The sequence below is a fragment of the Dicentrarchus labrax genome, unplaced genomic scaffold, assembly GCF_905237075.1.
Source record: "Dicentrarchus labrax unplaced genomic scaffold, dlabrax2021, whole genome shotgun sequence".
In the NCBI taxonomy this organism is placed as follows: domain Eukaryota; kingdom Metazoa; phylum Chordata; class Actinopteri; family Moronidae; genus Dicentrarchus; species Dicentrarchus labrax.
The window spans coordinates 10,536,533-10,559,284 of NW_026136708.1; the positions used below are offsets into that span (position 1 = coordinate 10,536,533).

Sequence of the window (22,752 nt, forward strand, 5' to 3'; positions counted from 1 at the left end):
TACATCATCTATAGATTGTGGGGTGACCAAATATCAAAGGGCATCATTTCTTGCACGGCTTAATGTTTTGCATTTTCCATATGTCCAACAGGTGGCGCAATTTACTCACAGAGTAGGAGCCGTGATGTGGCCTCAAGCTCAACACCACATACAAAGCAGAAGTAAACCACAAGAGGAGGCACAACACAATTCAATGAAGGTGAGTCAAAAATATTTTCAGTGCATTCAAGCTCAATTTTATCCATTTATGTGATACAATATGTATATCTCCATATGGCCAACAGGTGGCGCAGAGAACTCTCTCCATTCCAGGCTGAAATATTTGGCTTTCAGATTGCGCTAATTGAAAGACTGGTGGTTCAGTATCAGGTGTTCACATCAGCCTTTTCTACACACCTGTGTAGCACATACATATAAATACTCAATAGATAAAGTTAAATAAGTAAATAACAACACGAGGTGGCAGAAGAGCAGTTGGCAGGAACTGGGAAAGACCCTCAGCTTTCAAGCATCTGCTTTCTCTCCAGTACGCGCGGGCGCACAGACAAGCACCATTGAGGGAATTTGGCTGGCGCACTGCAAAAGGTAATAGTCTGATCACATATCACTATTTTTATTTATTTATAAATTTATTTTTTTTTGTACATCTATCAGACTCATTTCAAGTGTTTTCATGTTAAATAATGGCAGAACTTAAAACTCCCTAATTTCTTAGCAGTGGTGGAATGCCCACGTCCTGCCATGTTATGCCATTTTTACTTTAGAGTTCCCTTATGAGACACAGTGTTGCAAAGCCGTAATTTCACGCCACTTCACAGAAAAGGGTTTTCTTTTTTAAGGGAAACATAGATTTTATTTTTAACACGAGACAAACGCCTGAGAAGCTCACTTCTTGCAGTGTTCGCTCCGCCTTCTCGGCTGTCTCCGGCGCTGCGCTTTAAATAGCAGCTGTTTAAAAGCTCCTCACCATTCTCCTGTCTGCCGCCCAGCACCCAGTCCTTCTTGCACCGCAACCCCACCACAACTCATTCACACATATTCTTAAATAACAAGCCTTTCACATCCCCGCAATGTCGGCCGCCAGCACCGAGACTAGTGCCCCGCTGCCCACCGCCGGCAGCCGCGTCTTCTTCCAAGCTGCGACCGGGGTGGGCTGCGTGGGGTCCGGCCCCATCACCGCCGGGGACGACCCGGTCCAGAAGAGACAGGGCAAAGTGACGGTCAAGTACGATAGGAAAGAGCTGCGGAAAAGACTCGTCCTGGAGGAGTGGATCATTGAGCAGCTCAGCGAGTTGTACGACTGTGAGGTGAGTGGAGAATCTTAAATCACACACGGTTAGTGCGCGCACTTGTCACCTACACCTTCAGAACCATATGCACATTTAGGGACACCGGTGGACAATGACAAGTGTAGCCTACAGCATGACAAGCATGGGAACAGGACGTGAGCGCTTGTTTTATGATTGTGATGAGCTTAAACACAACCTAATATCAAATTTAGATTCACTTAATATAATTAATCTGTGAATCCCCGCTCTGTTTAACCGAGTTTACGCTCGCTGTGCGCCTGGAGTTGCATTTTCTGGATCAGCTACCTGCATCTCTAACATCCTCCACTAAATCGTCTCGTGTCTGTAGGTTTATTGGTGTCTCTTTGTCCTCGGCAACAGTGATACCCGCTGGTTTACGACGGAGGAGAGGATAGCCGATGCGTCTATAACGATACAAAAGCTGTCTGGTGTAAAAATGGGGCTCTTTGCTGAGCTGCTGCACACTCTGACTTTGATGTATTGTCTCTTCTCTCTCATCCTCCTCTCTGTCGTTGACGGAGAGAGAGAGAGAGAGACAGAGAGACAGAGAGAGAGAGAGGGATGGCATGGCTCAACGAAGTCGAGAACGAGAAGGAGTGTGCGAGAGAAACCGAACGGCTGCGCCTTTTACGCGCCGGTCGCGTCGGTCTTTTTGGATTGTGTCCATTTTCCTTTAATATTAAGTTGTAGACTGACTGCGTTCTGCAATGGACCCATCTTTGTATTCCCTGTATGTGGTAATTCATTTTCAAATCGGGTGGTCATCGAGAGCAAAAGGCAGACTAAACAAGAAGCCATGATAGTGTTTCTGTGTTTGGTTGTGTGAAGCGACGCTCTGTGTGTCGGAATTAATTCCTCTGGGGTTTCTGTGGCAAATTTCTGACCTTTTTAAACCCTTTTTCACCTTTCGGGGGGGGGGGTCTGTCCCCACACGATATTGACAGCCCAATTACTCTGCGATCTCACGTTCACTAGTCGCATTCTTTAACATTTAAAGAGGGAGGGAGCGTGCTATGGGAGGTTGTGTGCGTGCAGGTAAGCCTGTGTGCAGAGAAAGAGAGAGAGAGAGATTCTATAGGTTATGTTTAAGTGCAAGTGCGTGCGTGTGTGTGTGCCCGCTGCCACACACAGTATGTTGCCAGAGCCAAGCAGGGGGAGGGGGAAGGACTGAAGAAGAGGAAAGAAGGGCAGTGGGTTAAGGATGTGCTGATGCTGAGACTCTCACTAGCCAATCACCTCCCCTCTAGCTCTGACCCCCTTCCTTGCAACAGAGGGTCTGCACAAACGCACACATATGCAAACACACACACACACACACACACACACACACACACACACACACACACAAATGCAGGCATACAGTTTGTCTGTCACTTCAAACTCAGCCAATCAGAGAGGGAAACAGGCCATGTGAGCCTGCATCGCACAGAGGAAGCTGTCAGACTCCACTGTGGGGGATGTGTTTTATTTAAATATGAAGGAGAATGTGTGTGAATGTTGGCGTGTGAGTGAGCCTCCGGGTACACATCATTAGTGTGCATGTGGTTATTCATTTATGGGATACGCTGCATCTTGGACTGTTACAAAAACTGACTGCAGCTTGTGCGCATGTGCAGAAGGGAAACACCTGCACAAATCACAGCAGGATGGTGAACGTCAACATAAAAGCGTTATGGTCTGTCTCAGTTTGTCCCTCTGCTGACAGGGCACTGCAATGCAAATATTTCTTTCCCCATACTGAAGGCAAATAGACTGTCTGCATGTGTGCAAAGCCATTAGGATTTCTTTCATTCTAGAGCCATCTAAATCTAAATCTTGTTTGCAAGTTTCCTCCTTTTCTTTACAGTCCCACTGTGGTTGAAAAGAGCCTGGTGGACTTGTTTACATTTCAAAGCTGGATGAGCTCTTGGCTTCATGTCAGTCTGCCGTCAGCAGGTGCGCTTGATCTATAAGTCGAATGACGCTCCCCCGCACGGATCGACTGATCTATTTGATGTTTTTCGGTGAGGTGCGGGGGTGCACCTGCCCAGCATTGATGTCAGAGAGTCACATCTTGGTCATGCAGCATTTGCCTTTCTCTGCCAGTGGATGTCGGCCTGTGATTTGTTTAATGCAAATGCATATTTAGCTAAATAATCCAAAACGCCTTAGCAGAGTGTTGCAGTCAGTCTGTTGGGATTTCTGGATGGACAGAAATTAATCTTTTATTCCACTATTTTAGCCTAACTGTTAACTAACTCTTCATTCTTGACTTCAATTTAATGATGGCAACTCATCAGTTTTCAGTGTAGATATTTCCAGCAGCATGACACCTCCTCATATGTGTCTTTCACACAGCAAATGGGATAATATCACATGATAATCCCCCAGCTCTCTGGCGTTGCTGCCAGTCTGATATCACGCTGGCTGCTGGAATAAGCCAAAGTGTTGACTGGTGCTAGAACGACAGGAAAGCTGGCAGGATTTCAGAGGACAGAAGGTAATGAAACCAGTGCATCATTATTTTGACACGTTGTCACTTTGGAGCATTGTTAAGGCTTACTTTCATCTGTGCATCTGTCTGTCCTGCCTTGAATAGATAGATGATGGCAGTGTTTGAGCAGGTGGACTTAACTGCTTTACTGATGATGTTTGGTCACATGACTGTAAATGGGAAGTTACACTCTCGCCATGCCTGTTAACACCTCCCTGTGCAGACCTAAGATAGACACAGGTGTGTATATATTGTGTTGACTGTGTGTGTGTGTGTGTGTGTGTGTGTGTGTGTGTGTGTGGAAAGATAGAGAGAGGGAGAGAGTGCTGATTTGGCTGTGCTGGTCCGACTTAAAGGTCAAACTCTGTATCAGTTTCATAAGACAACCTGATACTAGAGAACATCACAGAGTGTGTGTTTGTATGTGTGTGTGTGTGTGTGTGTGTGCTGGAAGTAATGGAGTGCAGAAAGGGTTAACGCAAACAAAATTGGATTTTATTTTCAATAACAAGCAGATGAGCCTTTTTGTTTCCAGTTTCTCCAGTCCAAGATATGTCTCAGGTCTTACTTTGGGAAATACACCAATTTCTTACCGAGAGTTAGACGAGAAGATAGATACCACTCTGTTTGGTAAATGTGAAGCTACAGCAGGGGTCAGTTTGCTTAGCTTAGCATAAAGACTAGAAACAAGGGGAAACAGCGTATTATTAGCTTTATAGCTCACTAATTAACATATTATATCTCATTTGTTTAATTGGTAGAAAATTGTGTAAAAAGGTGTGAACAATTTGTGGTTTTAATTGAGTGCTGAGCCAGAACCAGGCTAGCGGTTTTGCCCTGTTTCCAGTCTTTATACTAAGCTAAGCTAAGATAGGCGTCTCCTAAAGGCAGCCTCATATGTAGAATCAGAATCAGAAATATTTTATTGATCCCCGGGGAGAAGTTTGTTAGCTACAGTATTATCAATCTTCTCATCTAACTCTCCTCAAGAAAGTGAATAAGTGTATTTCCCAAAATGTCTTTTACCTGGAAACAAATATTTACTCATAAATCACCAGTTTGTATTGCAGTGGTATTTTTCCACTTCCTCTGTCATATTGTCTTTCATTAAAATGTTTTTTCACCTTAATTTGCCTTGAGCCTCTGTCTCTCTCCGCTCTCTCTCTCTCTTTCTCTCTCTCTCTCTCTCTCTCTCTCTCTCTCTCTCTCTCTCTCTCTCTCTCTGGACGATAGGATAACAGAAGGTGAGTTCTGTCAGAGATGGATTCCCCTCTGCTCTCCCGGGATATGTTGCCTCTGCTCATTTTGCTGTTCAAAGGACAGAGAGGAGAGAGGAGAAAGAGGAGAGAACAGAGAGGAGGGGTGAGAGAAGGAGAGAGAAAAAAAACAAGGACCTAAGTGCTCCCAGTGCTGCTCTCAATACAGTGCAAGGCCTTGACTACCGCATCTTATTCTATCCATGTCATTTTCTGCCTATGTTGGTGTCTGACACAGCCACTGCATTACACCTCACCCTATAAAGAAGGTGTTTTCTCCCTTTGACCCCTTTATGGTCATTACTTTCCCACATAAGATAAAGAAAAGCAATTCCTCACATTTTAAAGCTGCATTAATGCTGAGGTCAAGTCTAGGTGATTAACAGGCAGAATGTGTCAGCACAGCGATGAGTCTGTGTGTCTGAGAGCGCCTTGACACAATCAATGAGGGCTCGTTTAGAAGGAGGCCTTTACCTGGTATGTGAGAGAGAGTAACAGAGTGACAGAGACTGATAGAGTGGTAAATCTGTTGGAGGCTTGCAGACTCTGCAGTTTTGTGTGTGTGTTGTTGGGGTGCCTGCTGCAGAATAAGGGGAAAGAGAGAGAGACAGAGAGAGAGAGAGAGAGACTGTAATGGCCTACTTTTTCATGGCTCAGCGTCAATAGAGCCCCACTCAATGAAGCTTATTCATGTGTACAAGCACAGACACTGCCGACATACAGCACTCTGCCCTCGGGCCTTTAGTGTGTGTGTGTTTATGTCTGTATGGGGTTGTATGGATGTGTGTAATAGGCCCTCCATGCCTTTTTGGGTTGATGATGTTCCACTGCTTTTTGGCAGATTTGGGGTGGCGAGCGGTCATGGGTTCTTTGCCATGAATGGATGAGCATGAGCCCTTGTACTCAATGCATTGTAGCATGCGCGCAGATACACAGGTCAGTGTACATATTTGGACCAAATGGAGCATCTTATTCTTGTGGATAATACTTACTCTTCTGTCTGCTGCGTTCTTTCTCATGGGGGGGGGGGGGGGGGGGGCGCGTGAACAAAGGAATCTGGGTTTTGTTGCTGACCTCTCTTTCCCCTGGCACCAACACTGACTGCTAGGTGGAAAAAAATTTCATCTCTTTCTGTCTATCATTATCCTCTCATTCCCCCCCCGCCACCTTTGCTTTTCCTGTGACCTTGTCAATAACTCTTTCCCTTTTCCCTTTCATGTTTTTCTTTCTGGGAAGGAGAATGGTCATGTGAACCTCATCGGGTAGCGGAGGAGGAGTAAACAGTGCAATTCAAGCCAAGTCATTAGCGACGCTCAATAGGTTTAGGAATAGCATGCCAGGGATAAACACACACATATTGACACTCAAAGACAGAAGCATTGTGTTACCATTAAGGTTACTGGATATGTACACACACTGTAGACATACAGGTGTAAGCAGATTATAGTTTATGATCTAGGTTACTGTTATGCTGAAGGTATATAAGGTGATTCTCCATTATTTGCCTCTTGATTGGCTCATTTAAAAGTGCGTCCATCACCTCTGACAGCTGATGGATGTGATTCAGTGATCAATTGAACACATCTCACTCTGATTGATGACAGGAAGTGGGCTATGTTTGATTACCTCATTATTTTGAAAATGGTTGTTCTCTGTTACAGCTCCGGGTCCATTTTACACCATTTTACACTCTGATGGAGGTCGAACTTGTACGAAAAGAGCAGGAAAAGAGCAGTCAGTGTGGGAATTAAACCAAAAAAAGTGAAGTACATGAACACATTATAAACTTGGATCCAGAATGGCCCATTAATTTAATTATTACAGCCAGGCTGACAGATCAACCCATTGGGGGATTAAGCCAGTCAATTGGATGGTTTGTTTTACCAAATGACCCTGATGTGTTTATGGATCTGGCAGGGAAGGTCATTGTTCTGTTGTGTTATCTGTGCTTGGGAAGCTAGACGAAGCAGACAAAAATAGACACTTGCTTAGCGTCTGCGTCCGAGCGCGTGTTGACACATTTCATCTAGCACCTGCAGACACATGCATCTGCTGCTCAACAAATCAGAGGTGCTGACAAGAAGGCCTTTTAGCCGGCAGATAGCCACCAGCTGTTGAAACAGTTATAAGCACACAGGCAGCAAAAAGGTGTCAAATATCTATCTCAAAAGCAAAACTGAGTGCAAAGGTTACAATGTGTTTGTTCCCCTTTCTGCCGTCTCTCTACATGCCTCATTCTTCTGTCATTCTCTACACTTTTCCTCCCCCTCCTCCTCTGTGACTTTCCCTTTAGCATTTTGTTCTTCTGTCATCTCTGTGGCTTTCACAGACATGAAAAGGTTTCTGTAGTTGACACTGTTAATCACATATGCATTTGTATGAAAAGGTTTAATTGCTACATCGATAATGTGATAACCTAGCCAATGTATGATGCACGCCACTACAGAACACAGTGCTGAAATAGTTCGTCATGCCAAAATGTAATAAAATCCAATGTGACTGAGAAGTAATCAACCAGATAAAATGAAAGAAAGAAAGTTTTCAACTTCTTTTGTTCTTGCTTCTTTCCTGTTCCCTTTCCTCCCTGTCCTTTATGGTTTTCCCACTCCATTAACCTTGTATGCTGTGTTTATGGGCTTAGCTGTGATACTATAATGCTGTCATGGGGTTTTTAGATGTTCCTACCAACCCCGGGGAGACATATCACTCAGCCTGCTGCATAGAAGTGAGAATAAAGATGGATAGGGTGAAAAATAAAAAGATCCAGAAAGAACAAAATGTCTGCAGGTTATTAAGTTGAATTATAGGTCTTGCAAATATAGCCCTCGAGTCCCAAGACATAGTGGTACAAGAAAAAAAGATCCTAAAATGGCAAGGGCAATTGGCAATCATAGTCAAGTGACATGCTTTCCATTTTAATCTTAATTTTTTTCAACCTGAACCAGCAGTTTGAATTCATGTTTGCTCAGCGAATAAGTCTTCAGACTTGTTTCAGACGAGATGTCAGCTGCAAAGCGATTAAAGATTGATAGAATATAGGGAGAACCAAGTATGTGCAACCAGAGTTGCAAAAATGAAAAGCCGCTGAGACCGTGGAAGGAAGAGATGTTGACTTTTCACGCTCGCACACTGACTTTCTTGTCTTCCTATGACATGTCCTCCCATCCCAAGATGATCCAGTTAATCACTGGTTTCATTGTCAGCAAGCCGACACGATTTATAAACTGGCAGGGTACTGAACACTGACTCACTCTCTATGGCTGGCACTGCGAAAAGATGCATAACACTGCCGGCGTTCACACGTGTCTGTGAGAGGAGGAGATGACGGGAAGACGGAAAGAACGAAGATTATTGTTTTGACTTTCAAAGTCAGCGAGGTGTGTTCATGTGGGTGTGTAGTTTACTTGTATGCCTACCTTTGCATGTCCTGAGTGACGCTGCAGGTCTGACGATGAGCGATGGATCCAATCAGTAAGCAAGCAATCTTATCTATTAAATGTGTACACAATTCTTGTTGATTTATCATTGCTACTTCACTGCTTATACTCAGAGTCTTCACAACAAAGGGTTTTCTAATTGCTTCTGAATTTGCATAAATCCATTAATTTGACTAGCTGACCCTGATGCTATTGATGTTTTAAGTCCAGTTTGGCCGGAGGCTTTGCTTTGCACTGAGAGCAAAGGTCCAAATGGGCCCCAGCTGTCAATACATTAGCCTCAGGGAGGAACTGTATGCCTGGTAAATACAGTGAAATGAATCATGCACGCCCGAATCACAAAACTGTGAAATAGATTCACAAGACACATGCCTGCATTTTTATGGTTCAATCCACAACAATACTTTTCCTTTTAAAATCAGGATTTTAACCAAAGGAGGGTGAAATGACTTCACTTCCTTTTATAGCAATAGCATAACAGAGCATGAGTATGTCAGCAACTGTTATAAAAAGTGTGAGCTGTTGGAGGCTGCTGCTGCAATCCAGGTTATCCTACACACAGAGCTTTAAGAAAGACTTTTGTTTAATATGAGATGCCTCTTGTCAAATCTACTGTTAATGTATTGTTTATGTATATCAAGCTGGTCTAAGAGGTCTGGGAGAGTCCTCAGTTTAGTGACAGTATCTTTGCATTGCTACTGTTTGCAGACGATGTTGTCTTTCTAGAAAGTGTGATGTAATAAGTAGTAGGATCAACATTTCTATAGTTGTGTAGTAAGGGGTTATGGCAGGGATCTTTAACTAAATCCAAGGGCCAGAATTTTTCTAAGCAGACACAAAAAAATTCTAATGCTAAGGTGCACCTCCTCAAAGTGTTCTTGTAGTTTCCAATTCTGTTAGAGATAGTTGATAGTGAAGACCAACATTAGGCAAGGTGGAGAAAGAGTCAACAGAGTCAAATTGTCTACATTAATCTAGATGAGCCTTCTCCACTGCAATACTGCAATCATCGCTCTCTGCAATGAATGACAGAACGTAAGCAGGGCAGTTGTCTCAGTTATGATGGCAAAGGAGGCGAAATAGAAGTTACCTGGATGTAACTTCACAGTACAATACATGAAATCCAACATTTATTACAAGTGTAAATCAAAAACTTGATATACAGATATCAATGGTGGGACTGGTTTCAATCTCTTGAAGTCCTGCCCTTAGCTTAAGTCTGAGTTTATGAGTTTCTTATCCAGATGAAGTGTGAGTAACTGCCTCAGGACTAGGGGTTATTTTCTTATAAAACACAGTGACAGTACCACCACCAGGTGCAGTGACAATAATGTGTGTATTATATCAAACTGGTGGTGTAGACAGGGCTGAGCCACAAAGCTTTTGATATCTTGGTCCAAATGTACTCTCACAGACAGATATGTGGAAGAATTATTGGGGCTACATATTGAAGCTGTGAAGGAAAATGACATCAGAGCATTTACAGCCCTATTGTGGAGAAGCAACTACCACAATTTAGGTGAATGGATGATTAATACAGTTACATCACAATTAACTTCCAAAATTCAGCATGCAGCATCAGTTATTTTCTACTGAAACTCTCCTTTGAGGATTAATCCCTCCTCTCATCCCACTTTTTCTACCAGTTCCTTTCTCTGATATACAATGTCCTCTAGAGTACAGCTGAATCAGCGTGGGAAAGAGCTTTTTGCTGCAGCAGCTAACTTTATCCAGTGAAGTCACATCATCCGTGCTGTATGGTTTCAGCAAATTGCATTGCTGGAGGGGGAAGAGGGAGGTGCTCGAAGGCGGAGGATGGGGGGAGGGAGGAATGGATGGAGAGGAAAAGAGCTAAAGAAACACTTCTTTCTACCATTGCGCCTCCTGTCGTTACTGTTCCAAGTAGTTTTCTTTCATTTCTTCACGAGGAACCTGGCATGCCGCTATTTTCTTTTTGCCATTGTCCTCCTGTTCACCTTAATCCTCGAGGCTTCTCAGCTGTTTTTACTCGTCCCATCCACACCTTCAATTCTATGGTGTGCAGTACTTTCTCTCTCTCTCTCTCTCTCTCTCTCTCTCTCCCCTCGTCTGGCGCTGTCTCATGAGATAAATTCATCCCACCTTCGAGCTCCTCCTCGCTTTGATGTGACACAGCATGGCAGAGAGGAAGAAAGCTGAGCTGTGAGGTTTTACTGTGTTGCACAATCCTCCTCTTCCTTCCCCTCTGCCTCATCATCACAGTGACCCACTTATCTGTGCGCTCCCCATCTCCCTGCATGTCGTTTTCTCCTCTTACGTATTCTAATTTCTGCTCTCATACATATCCACATTTCTTTTTTCACCCCTCTGCCAGTCTCATCTCCGCACGTCTTTTTTAACAAACATCCCTCGTTATTTCATTTTTTGACTTATTAAATCTTTGCTTCCTTTGCTTTATCTTCATTTTTTTTCTTATAAGCCTTATTCTTTAATTACTTTTCCTTGTTTACAACATGACCTGAACATTTTTAGCATTTTCTTACTATTAAAATCCACTTTCCTTTCTTTCTGTCCTACCATCTTTCTCTGCCAACTCTCTGTCTTTTATTCATCCTCTGTAATCTTTATCACTGGCAAACAGAGCTCTGATTAAAGAAGCGTGGGCATTATTATCTTATTTACGGGATAACTCTTTGAAACCAGATTGGGCTACGTCTGTCCCGTGCATGTTCAGTATTATCTTTATGTTGGGGCTCTGTCAATGTCAGCCACATTCTGTGTACGACTGAGACACTCCGTTTCAATATACATTTACAGGCGGAGACTGAATGTTCCTAGGCACTTTGCACCACTGTAACACAACCATACTGCCTCTGTCTGTCTTACACACATGCACATTAAACACACACACACATAAAATGACAACTCATACACTGCTAAGCCTTCATTTTCAGCTTTTGTACCTGCCAGCTGCCATGATTGCCACATTGTTTCACTATAGTAGGACCCATTGGTTCCACCGCACCCCCCACACTGCCTGGGCCACAGTGGTGAAAAAAGGTTATATCACAAGTAACCTATCCAAAGTGCATCAGCTCAAAGTCAAAGCTGGCTTGTTTACTGCCAACAGAGCATGCTAATAATAGTGTTATCTCAGGCCACACTGTTTCATGTGTTGTTATGTTGCAGTATATTTCATTACAAACTGATACTTGAAAATAACTTTTTTTGGTCGTTCTATTACATTGAGCTGTTATTGTGTACTTCAGGTTAGACAATAAATCTTTTAAAAATCAGATTAAACAGAAGTTGTGTTTGCAGGAATATTCATGAGGTGTATACGCTGTATTTCGAGGGAGGTTGCAACCACCCCACTGACGCCCTTTGACCCCTCCGTCCGTCAGCTTAGCTTGTCGTTCACAGCGGCCTGTCAAGAGTCTCTCCTCAAACAGACTTTAAATCTGAACTGCAACAAAGTACTGCTGTGGTATTTCGAGCACAACTTGGCAGCGAGCTACCCGGCCATTATCTAATAAAAAAATTAGGCTACCTGTAGATTGTGGACTTTGTAGCCGACCTAGCAATGGCGCTAGCAAGTTAATCTGCTAGCATCTGCTGGAGTCTAGCAGCTAGCTACCCAGCCATTATCTAATCATTAACTGTAACATGGACTTCTGTGCATGGAATACTTAAAATGAAACTTTTTTTTTCGTATTGAACCTACCTATAATTATTTTTTGATACAACTGGCCTTTGCCTTTCAATACAACTGGTAGTTCAAGTTCATACAGCCTAAGTAGGCTATGAATAGGAATAATCATGAATCCCTTGGTTGAGTGAAGTGATTCCCTGTCACAAGGAGTTTGACTCTAATTGTTCGTGGAGAGGGTTTGAATAGAGTCTGAATAGAGTTTGTGGTGAGTCACAGGGTCGGGCTGCTTACATTAGCTTTGATTCACCTCATCACAGACAAACCAGACTGAAAACGCTGCCGGCTGCTCGGCTGTCGGTGAAAACAAGTCTGACACACATGCACACACTTTCTCCGCACAACAAACAAACACACTGCTTGGGCTGTCTCGCTCTCAGTTTCTCTTTGACTCTCTCTTGCTTGCTGGCTCTCATACATACTCGACTTAAAGTTGCTTTCATTACAACAAACACTTTGCTCCTTGTTGTTGCTCTCTTGCGCGCACTATCTTATAATATACACACTAACTCCGTTTTCCCGTTTTCATCACTACGTCTTTCTTCTGGATATGCAAACGCAAATTTGCTCTCAACTGCAACGAATGCTGCTTCTGTTCTGCCCTAATACATACAGACACATGCAATATCACACTATACACATTGTAAACTATACATTAATGTTGCTGCCAGGGCACTATTTTGGCCGTAAGCACAAAAGCAATCACACTTCTTTTTAAAAACAGAATGGAAGTAATAACAATGCATGATAAAGAGATGACTATTTCGATTTCTACAATTTTTTTGGTGCTTTCCAAACTGGTTGCCAACACATGTCTCTCCACAATTTTTCCCTTTTCCCCACCTGTTAATTGCCTCTTTATTTCCAGCATATGTTGAGTGTTCCTCAACACTACACTCAAAAGCTAACACATTTTCATCTGTATGCTTGCATTTTTAAGTGTATTTAGTGTGCTGTTTTTATCATGTGAATTTACTATACTGAAAACACAAATAACAGAATATTTGAATGTATAGTTTGCAAATGTGGCCCCTGTCTCCTTGTTATTCTCTTATACATTTTAATGCTGTCAGGCATACTTTTGTTTTTTATATCTTTATATTTTGTGTCTGTGTTGTTTCTGGTGCTTGGGGTCATATTAAAAAAACAACAAAAATATCTGTGGTTGCTACACATGGTGTTAGAAGCCCTAGCTATATCTCCCATAAAACCTGTATTTTTAAGGGTTTTGTATGGGTTGTATGAATGTCTTTTCAAACTGTGCCTCTATCCACTGACGTGTGTTGCCTGTCCCTTTCTGTCTCCTTGGCATTGTGTGCTGTCATTTTGTCACCCTTTCACTGCTGGCAAGATGGAAAATAATTTTCCCCAGAGGTAATGGGTGTGACCTCAACTATTTTAGGCTCTCAGTCACATGCAGGACGACAAGTTCAGTGTTTATCTGCATGTTAAGTGTGTGAGTGTGTACGAGTGTTTCCATTCTTGTCATTGCATGCAGTATATTTAACACACTTAGGTACTTTCACACAAGCTCCACAGAGAGACAAAGTCCCTGTGGCGAGCGTTCTCTCCGCAGAAGATTGATGGTGGCAAAATTGTGTGTGTGTGAAGATTTACACGTCGCTGGCGATTGCCTGCAGTCATGCTTCAGACACAGGCCATGCTTGCCCTAGTCATCACCAATCACAGTGACCGAGGGTGATGGACTGCCTGCTGACAAGTGGAATAGTAACACACACACACACACACACACACAGCAGTCAGACTAAATGAGATAGATAGATAGATAGATAGATAGATAGATAGATAGATAGATAGATAGATAGATAGATAGATAGATAGATAGATAGATAGATAGATAGATAACTTGCAGGTAGCCATCAGGTGTAAACAAGTTGACAATTGGAGAAGGAGCAGCTGTCTTTAATGTTTTGTTCTTGAAATTCGAGTTTGGATCCTTAATGGGTTTCATCTGTCCTAGGGGCATGAAACTTGCTCAGCAGCATCTGTCAATGCTTTGACAGATCATTGAGTTTTTTTCTTATAAGACACCCAAATGGTGGGAGAGTTTCTCAACCGATAGTCTTACAAGAAAGCAGTAAGTATAGAAACAGGGAAATTGAAAGAAAAGGGTTTGAAGGCTAATAGGTACATTGTAAAACCTGAATTTGATACCTTTTGGGCAAATTATTAATAATTGTCACAGTCTATACATAAAACCTGAGACAATATGTAGATACTTAACATTATAAAAAATTCAGGCACACAAACAAAACAAGGTTTTGTTTCATCATAGTTATGTCCATTTTAAAGGTTGCCCTTAGCTTAACCAAATCACATCACGTGAATTCCACCACAGTCACAGGGTATAGAGATGGAAGTTACTGCTATTCTGATAAGTTAGTGGAGTTACCTTTTAGCAGATCTAGTTTATCTGGTAAGATTTAGTTTCTCTCTTATTTATGTGGTCTAACAAACTCAATTACTAGTGTTGGAGCTTTAAATGAATTGTTCAAATACAGAAAACAACAGGTTATATCACAAACAAGCCTAGTCAAAGCATAGTAGGTACAGCTTGGTTGTTCTTGCAAATGTTTTCTTTCTTCCAAAATTAGAATTTTTTATGACATAATTGTACACAGTATAACAGATGTGCTTTGGCTTTGTAGGACAGTAAAGAAGACCACATTGACATGGAAATGAAATACACAAAAACTAATATGAGAATTTGAAATGGCAACAGCATTATGTTCACCCCCCCCAACTGTCTCCATTTCTCTATCCATCCATTTATCTCCTTCTCCTCCGTTTGAAATAACTCGTCTCATAATGTGCATTTGCATATAACCTTAGTCCTCCGGTTCCACAGTGCACACTTTCCTATACTAACAGATGACAGGCTTTGATATGTTCTGCCACATTCCCTCGTTTCTCCTCCCCTCTTTTCTGTTTCCTTAACGAGGGTGGGGGGTCGTCGGGTGGGGGGGTTCAGAGCAAGACCCTTTTACTAAGACGAAGAGATTTCAGAGAAAGAGGTCGGAGGGGAGGCTCGTCTGTAGAGAGACCGAGATGCTTAAGATGCTGGTTGTGTAAATGCCTCTTAACAGCTCAGGAATAAGGATGAAGGTGGGGTAGCCTTGTGTGTAAGTGTGTGTGAATGAATGCAAATGAGGTATGCGCCAGCCAGGTTTGAGTGTCACTGATGTCAAGTGGACTTTTTGACTGTGTAAAGCACAGATATGAGGTTAGGTCTCTGTGTTTATTACTTACCTGAAACATATACATCCCTGTTGTTTTATATTCATCCTCACCGTTTATGCTTTATATGGAAAAACGTCACTTGCACCAGCCAGTGTAATTCATTTGTAGTCATACTGTCAAACACCGAGCACATAATGTACCACACTTGCCTCTTGTCTTACATTTGGTATTGTAATTTCAAAAAGGTATAATTGTGAGCTAATTCTATTCTGCGCACATCAACCCACCCACGCAAAAATGAAATCACAGTGACTGAGTTTTAATGCTGAGAGCTAAAATCAAATCATCCTTCCATCCTCCATGTTCCTGTGTCTGAATACCAGTGCATGCTGCAGGCACAAGCATAGAGGAGTCCTCTGAGAGGCACACACACAAACACACATACACAGCATGATTTGAAAATGGACAGTTTTATTATTGTAGCATCCTGGTTAAAGAGAACCAGGGATCATCCTCCTATGTTATTGTCACGGTATTCAGTAGTGATTTAGTTTCAGCCCCATGAAACTAAAAAGGTATTAAACCTGTAAGTCTTATTCGCTATCCCACAAGGGTATTCAATGTGAAATAGCACTTCTTTATTCTGCTGTTATGGCTGGAGTTGTTCAGAAAGTCACAAATACATACTTTTTATTAGGAAAACCATTTTTTAAAAATCAACTTTGAAACAAGCTAACAGCAACAAACCAAACAACAACTGGCTTATTATCAGCCAGTTATTTACCTGACTCCATGATGGAAGATGATATAAATTAGTCTGGATGCAGTAGAAAGGAGATGCTGAATAGCCAAACATGAACACTGATGTTGGACAATTCTGAAAAAAACCCTCACTGTCCAAGCTCAGTGCCCAAACTACGCTTCAGGATAGGCAACTAAAACAATTTGTTCAGTTTAGAGAAAGATTGTGGTCACAGTTAATAAAAAGTAAAACATAATTGAAGGTCTCTAATAAGACACAAAGTGCGGTCTTCTGCAGGAAAGTCCCATTCACTACATGCAGTCACCATCCCGACCTCCACACCCTCACTTTCCACCTCGCTACATAAAGGGAATGATACTACCCGCACTGACAGTGAACGTTGCTATTGGATGTAAATTGTGAAGTGCGGAATCATCCAATATGGGCGCATATCCTTGTATTGATAGCAGCCATTTTGCTGCAATAATGCAGTATGTTGTTAATGATGGTAAAAAGGACAAAGGAGCAGCACTCGTACAGTAGACCTACATGGTTTCTTTGGCTTTAATTCCCTAAAGGAAGAGTTTGGAAGATACATCATGTGGTAGCTGGGAGGGAAGGGTTGATCCTCCCTGCATGCCTCGTTTGCACAAGCCTTGTGGTGAAATAAAATGAAGCAGAGGAACACAGGACCTTTGAAGTGGTGCTGAGCGGAATACAGCCTCTAACCACAGAGCCACTAAACGGCCCAGCCCTGGCAGCGCAGCATGACACAATGACATTTCCATATGATTTCTGCTCCTAACAGGCAAATGTATGTCCAGGCTGTTTGGAGTAGAGACGTGTTTTGAATACGGACTTGGATTTGTGCTGAGAGGTCAGATGAAGGAACTAAAAGTGGAAGAATATGTGTAATTCGAGTTGATTTTGTTGAGTGGTTAATGTCTGAAAAAAGGATGAAAGAACATGTTTTGTCAATATCTTTCCAACAAAAAGATTCTTTGAGTTTCCATTTTATTTTCCTGTTTACCTCCTCTCCTCTTGCCGGTTTGCATGTCATTGTCATCTTGACCTGCCTCCGCTCAGCAGCTCGCTAACCATGAGTGTTTCTTCGTTTCAGGAGGAAGAGATGCCAGAGGTAGAGATAGACATAGATGACCTGTTGGAGGTCACCAGTGATGACGAGAGAGCCAGCAAACTGCAGGTATACCCCTGTGACCGTGTGTGTGTGTCTGTCTGTGTGCCTACACATCTATTTTTAGCGAACCCCAATGTGTTCAGACAGAATGCAAAGTGAGTTATCAAGTTGGGTTCTTCACAAGTTTGACTGCTGCAAACAGCCAATGTACAGACTGTACAGACGTTAGATACTCTTACACTCCACACACACACACACACACACACACACACACACACACACACACACACACACACACACACACACACACACACACACACACTGACCGTGTGGAGTGTGCCCGTGTGACAACTCAGCCTCTGACTGATCTCAGAACTCACCAGGAGCTCCAGTTATTTCTATTACTACATGACACATTAAGTAGATTCATGAAGCCTCAGTTTGCCGTAACTGTGTCGTCTGAATCAAAACACTTTTTTAAAAACACCTTAAGAGCTATGGACAGCATTATTTCTAGATGAGATTAAGCTAAATTCTTGCATTGTTGTCAAACTTGGTCTATTGAGTCTCCTGTCAGGGGCATCACTGACCTTTTGACTGTATGTGATTCTTAATGCCGGTACATTTAAAGACACTCGTTGGACCTTTGGCAGATTAATACCAAAGCCTAAAACCTTAATGTACTAAAAATATTACAAACATTACACAAACAAACAAAAGCCATACACCACCTACTGATGATGGAATTATACATTCCTTTTACATTTTATTTTGAAAATGTCCAAGAGCTGTAGTGATTTGAAGACAATGTCTAAAGATGTCTAATCCCCTGTTCTCCTTGTTTTTGCTTTCTACACAGGAATCATTAACAGACTGCTACAAACCAACAGAGGTGAGTACGTTTATTGTGTTCAAATAATCAATACTAGTGACCTAACAGTGTGTAGACAGACATTATTGATGCTCACATACATTGTTCAATTTGCATTGTATAGAGCACTGTATGTTGAGGCATCATGTCCCAGATGTGGACATGTGCAGTTAATTAATGTCTGGTGACAGTCACACATTCATTTCCTGTTTCCACTGTCATCCTGACCTGAATACGACAAAGGACCAGAAGCTGCACACAAAAGACATAAACTATTAGCTAAATAACAATGTGTATGCATGCGCTTTATTTGTTTACAAGTTAAGGGATTTGATTATGGTTTATGTTTGAGAGTGTGTGCACATATAGGTGTTAAGTGTTTGGGTGAGGTGGTGTTAAGCTATTTTGGTGATTAAACGTACAGACTAATCACATTACCTCTACAAACGGTGATCTCGTCCAGCCTGGACTCTCCATCTGTCACCTGTGAGTGTGTGAGTGTGTGAGTGTGTGAGTGTGGCGTAAGGTCAGCCTGTGACAACCCCTTCAAGGTCACTGGTATCCAAAGCTACAGTATCCACCCAGGTTGATAGCCACTGATACGCGTTACACCTACACACACACACACACACACACACAGACACTATGACATTGTAATCCCTTGAGAGTGAAGTGGCACAGATGCCATTTTGAACACAATCCCACAAAGGAAGCATCAGCTGGGGATAAACAGTGAAAGACAGAGGCAATGGAGATAAAAGGTGAAACGTGACAAAGGTGTGATGGAGGGAGGATGAAAGAAAGCATCAGTGTTGGAAAATAACAGGAGGACGAAGGGAAGGAATTAAGGGGTAGATGCTTTTAGAAAGAGATAAGCAGAGAGGGATATATGAAAAGACAGCGAGAGGGAGAGAGTATGGGGGAGAGAGGAGGAGGAGGAGAGGTACAGAGGGAGATAGAGGAAGGGGAGGCATCAGTAATTAGGTCATGAGCAGTGTCAACCCTGGTATAATGAGGGGGATTGTATTCCAGCATATTTTCTACTGCAGTCACACTATCTTGGACCTCTATAAAGCCTCTTGCTTAAACCCAAGATGTCTTTGTCCTTCTTCCTCGCTGACTCCAGTATTTCATCATTGTTGGTTTTTTTTTTTCATGCATTCAGTGCAAATTAAGATATTTTTAAATGAGCTTTGCTCGGTAGCTCGGGCTCCCATACAATTACCCATGGCACAAAAAAAAACACATCTAGTTCATTTGGTTGTCTATCACAATAAAAAGCCGACAGTCACATTTTGTAATGCTGCATTAGTTGCCAATATGAGATGATAAAACAAAGCGCTGCTAGGAGATTTGGGGAAATATGTTACACTTATTTACTTTTTGGCAGAGAGTTAGATGAGAATATCAATACCACCCTCGTTTCTGTACACTAAAAACAGCAGCTGTTTATCCTAATTTATCATAACGAGTCAAAACACGGGGAAACAGCTAGTCTGGTTTTATCTGAAGGTCACAAAATGTGTCTACCGGCACCTCTAAAACTCCCTAATTATAATATTACATTTTGTTAGTTTAATCTGTATAAAAACCTGTTGTCTTATAAAGGCAATTTTCTTTTTTACTATTTTATACAGGTCAATTAGTGAGCTTTAGAGATACTGGTAGGCAGATTCTGTTACCTTCAGACAGAGCCAGGCTGGTTGTGTCCCACTCTTTCCTGTCTTTATGCTAAGCTAAGCTAACTGGCTGCTAGCTGTAGCTTCATATTTAGCGTAGAGGCATGAGAACAACTCAGCATTGTCAATTATGTTCTGGACCCTTCTACTGTCACGTCCCACGAACAGTAGCAGAACACTTCTGCCTGCATTCATTTGCAAAAATCAAACAGAAATTGAAGCTAAATTGACTTTTGAAGATTTTAATATTTGTCTTCTTTTCTGAGGATATTTAATAATCTGATTTGATAACTTTATTGTGCATCAAAAAAACTTTTTTTTATATGTGTGTGCAAGTGTCTAACCCTTCTTTTCTTTCTTGGTTGCAGGACTTTGTCCGCGAGTTGCTGGGCAGGATAAGGGGAATGAGAAAACTCAGTGCGCCAACTAAGAAGGGCCTATAATGGCTGTAATGTCAACCATCAATCAACCATAAACTACGTCATCTCAGCTCCACCTACTTAACCCACTCAACATGGACTGTCATCACAAAGAATAACTTATCTAAACATAACAGCATTAGTAACTATTCTGCAACCTGCACCATGAACTCCATGCATATAGCACTAGTCATTCATTCCGCAAATCATATAGAGTAACAAGGTGTATTATAATATTTGACTGTTGAAAGGTACTTAAGCAAAACAGAGCCAACGTGGTTCGATAGCATACAGCCACAATAAAAAGTCAAGCCCTGGAACGTGCCAGAACTGCAACTGTGCTTTAACATCAACACCACCTAATTCCACATTTCAGAGCCATGTGACAAGCTGATGCTTTAATTCCAAACAGCCATACCGACTAAAAACACCAACAAATCTCTAAAAGGGAGGTGGTTAAAAAATAATGTTTGTACTGCAGTAGGTGTGAAATTAGCTGTAGCACTATGTAAACACAGTGCTTCATGAGTTTAACATTTTTTTACTGGGGTTTTGCTGTTACTTATTTTTAAAAATGTACTGTATGTTGCCATTTATTGTTTATGTGATTGAAATGTGGTCTTCAACAGTTTTTGTCCTACTTTAAAGTCGACCTTGTTATCCTTAGTCCGTCAGCGCTTGTAAGGGAGCTCTGTAGTTTTATTTTAAGCACAAGGCATTAATACATCAATTCTGTCCTTTTGTGATTCGTAAATTCTGTAAAGGGGGGGGGGCATTTCAGCAAACAAGGCTAAAATAGCATGAAGATTTCTGTTTTTATCCACTGTTCTAGTTTCATCACAGCAAGGCATGATGGGTGTTGCAGTTCTCTCTACGAGACTTCAAAACCTGTATGATTGGCAGCCTTTCACTTATTATGTTATGCAGTGTCATTCATTGCTCTCCCTCATCAGAATACATATCAGTTGGCCATTTAGGTTTAAGCACAAAAGCCCAAACATTGTAGTTGTTTCTCACACTCTGGTTCACTTTACTCTGCTAACTTGCCTCTCTACTAGTGGTTGATGTTGCCTTCAAGGATATTCAGGATCAGTTCACCTTTTTCCTAGCGCTAAACCTTAACTACTGACAACCTAAAGGCAAATACGGTTGAGTCAGAACCTGAGGACAACTTGAAACTTTTGACAGTTAAACCTGTCAGGTCCTGTAAGGGAAGGTGTGCCAAAACTGGGAGTATTACATCGTAAATGTCATACGTCATGGAGGCATTAGCGTGACACAGCATTTCCACAGAGGTTGTTTAAGTTTCTGAAGCATCTTCCGGGGTGGGTGCAGAATTTTAAAAGATGTTTAAAACTTTTCCAGGTTGCAGAAAATATGTTGTAATTGTATTATCCCAGGTTTAAGAGGGAGGGATTAGTTATTTATTGTTGTTAATGACCTTCTGCGCACCAACACACTCAAAAACCTGTAAGCTCTGGTACAATCATGACTCGTGTTACGGGGTTGGGCCCAGTTTCACTTCCGAGCAGTCAATCGCGAACCAACCGGAATGGAGCAGACCTAAACCTGCCATGTGATATATACTTTACCCACAGCTGCCAAAGACAGAAGCAGGGCAATGTTTGATTTTAACACAACACTTGCAAAGCACCCGTCTTGCATGCTAACAATAGAGAAAAAACACAGATAAAGAGTATAGATATTATTACACTTATAATCAAGCAAAAAATACTTTTTTGACTTAGCTGCCATGTCTGACTTTGTAGAACTTTTTTGTGTTGAAACAACGTGACTGTCACGTTGGAGAGAATCCAGGAAAATTTTTAAAATGGTGCTGTTTTTGATGTTCTTCCCAGGTTTTGGTTGTATAAGATACATTGTCACTGTCGACGGATGCCAGAGAAATGTGTCTGCAAGGAAATGTGTCTGTCTTTATTGATGAGGTGCATACAGTCTAAAGCGGTGTCCTCTTTGCATTTCCTTTCCTCAATCTGAGCTGGGCTGGATGGGTGTCACCACACTCAGCTAGCAGTGGTCTGTTTGTTTGAAAAAAAAAAATATCATGGTCTTTTCCAGATCAGTGAATTGGAAGGAAAAGTTTGAGTGGAAGCCATTATAGGCAACTGAGATGCATCCAGGACTTATGTCGAGGTACTCCATAGGATTTTCTCTGTCAAGAAACAGTTCAGGGGCAATAGGCTGATATTTTATAATTTATGGGATTTCATGTGGAGAGTATTTTGAAAGTGTCCATACTAGAAAGCTTTACGTTTGCATGTATTTTTAAATTCGCATGTTGAGGGGGACATTTTGTTGGCCCAAAGGTTTTTATTTCACAAAATAAAACACTTTCATTTTTATACCTTTATTATTATTATTATATTATTAAGACTAAAATATTCAGTTTTTCAGCTGCAGTTTTGTTTTTCTGTACATCCACAATAAGCGTTCTTGTTTTTAAAATGTAATGTGGTGTGTGGTTTGTTTTTGCTGATAATAAAAATGCAGAAAGACTCTGTACTGTTTAAACACATA

General features: G+C 41.7%; 1 protein-coding gene across 1 annotated transcript; it reads left to right on the forward strand.

Annotated features, from left to right (window-relative positions):
* Positions 1-925: 925 nt before the first annotated feature.
* Positions 926-22,752, forward strand: ppp1r14c (protein phosphatase 1, regulatory (inhibitor) subunit 14C). The gene is made up of 4 exons (XM_051408154.1): positions 926-1,307; positions 17,228-17,311; positions 18,105-18,137; positions 20,164-22,752. The coding sequence occupies exons 1-4, from the start codon at positions 1,071-1,073 to the stop codon at positions 20,236-20,238; spliced, it is 429 nt and encodes a 142-aa protein (XP_051264114.1). The 5' UTR covers positions 926-1,070; the 3' UTR covers positions 20,239-22,752.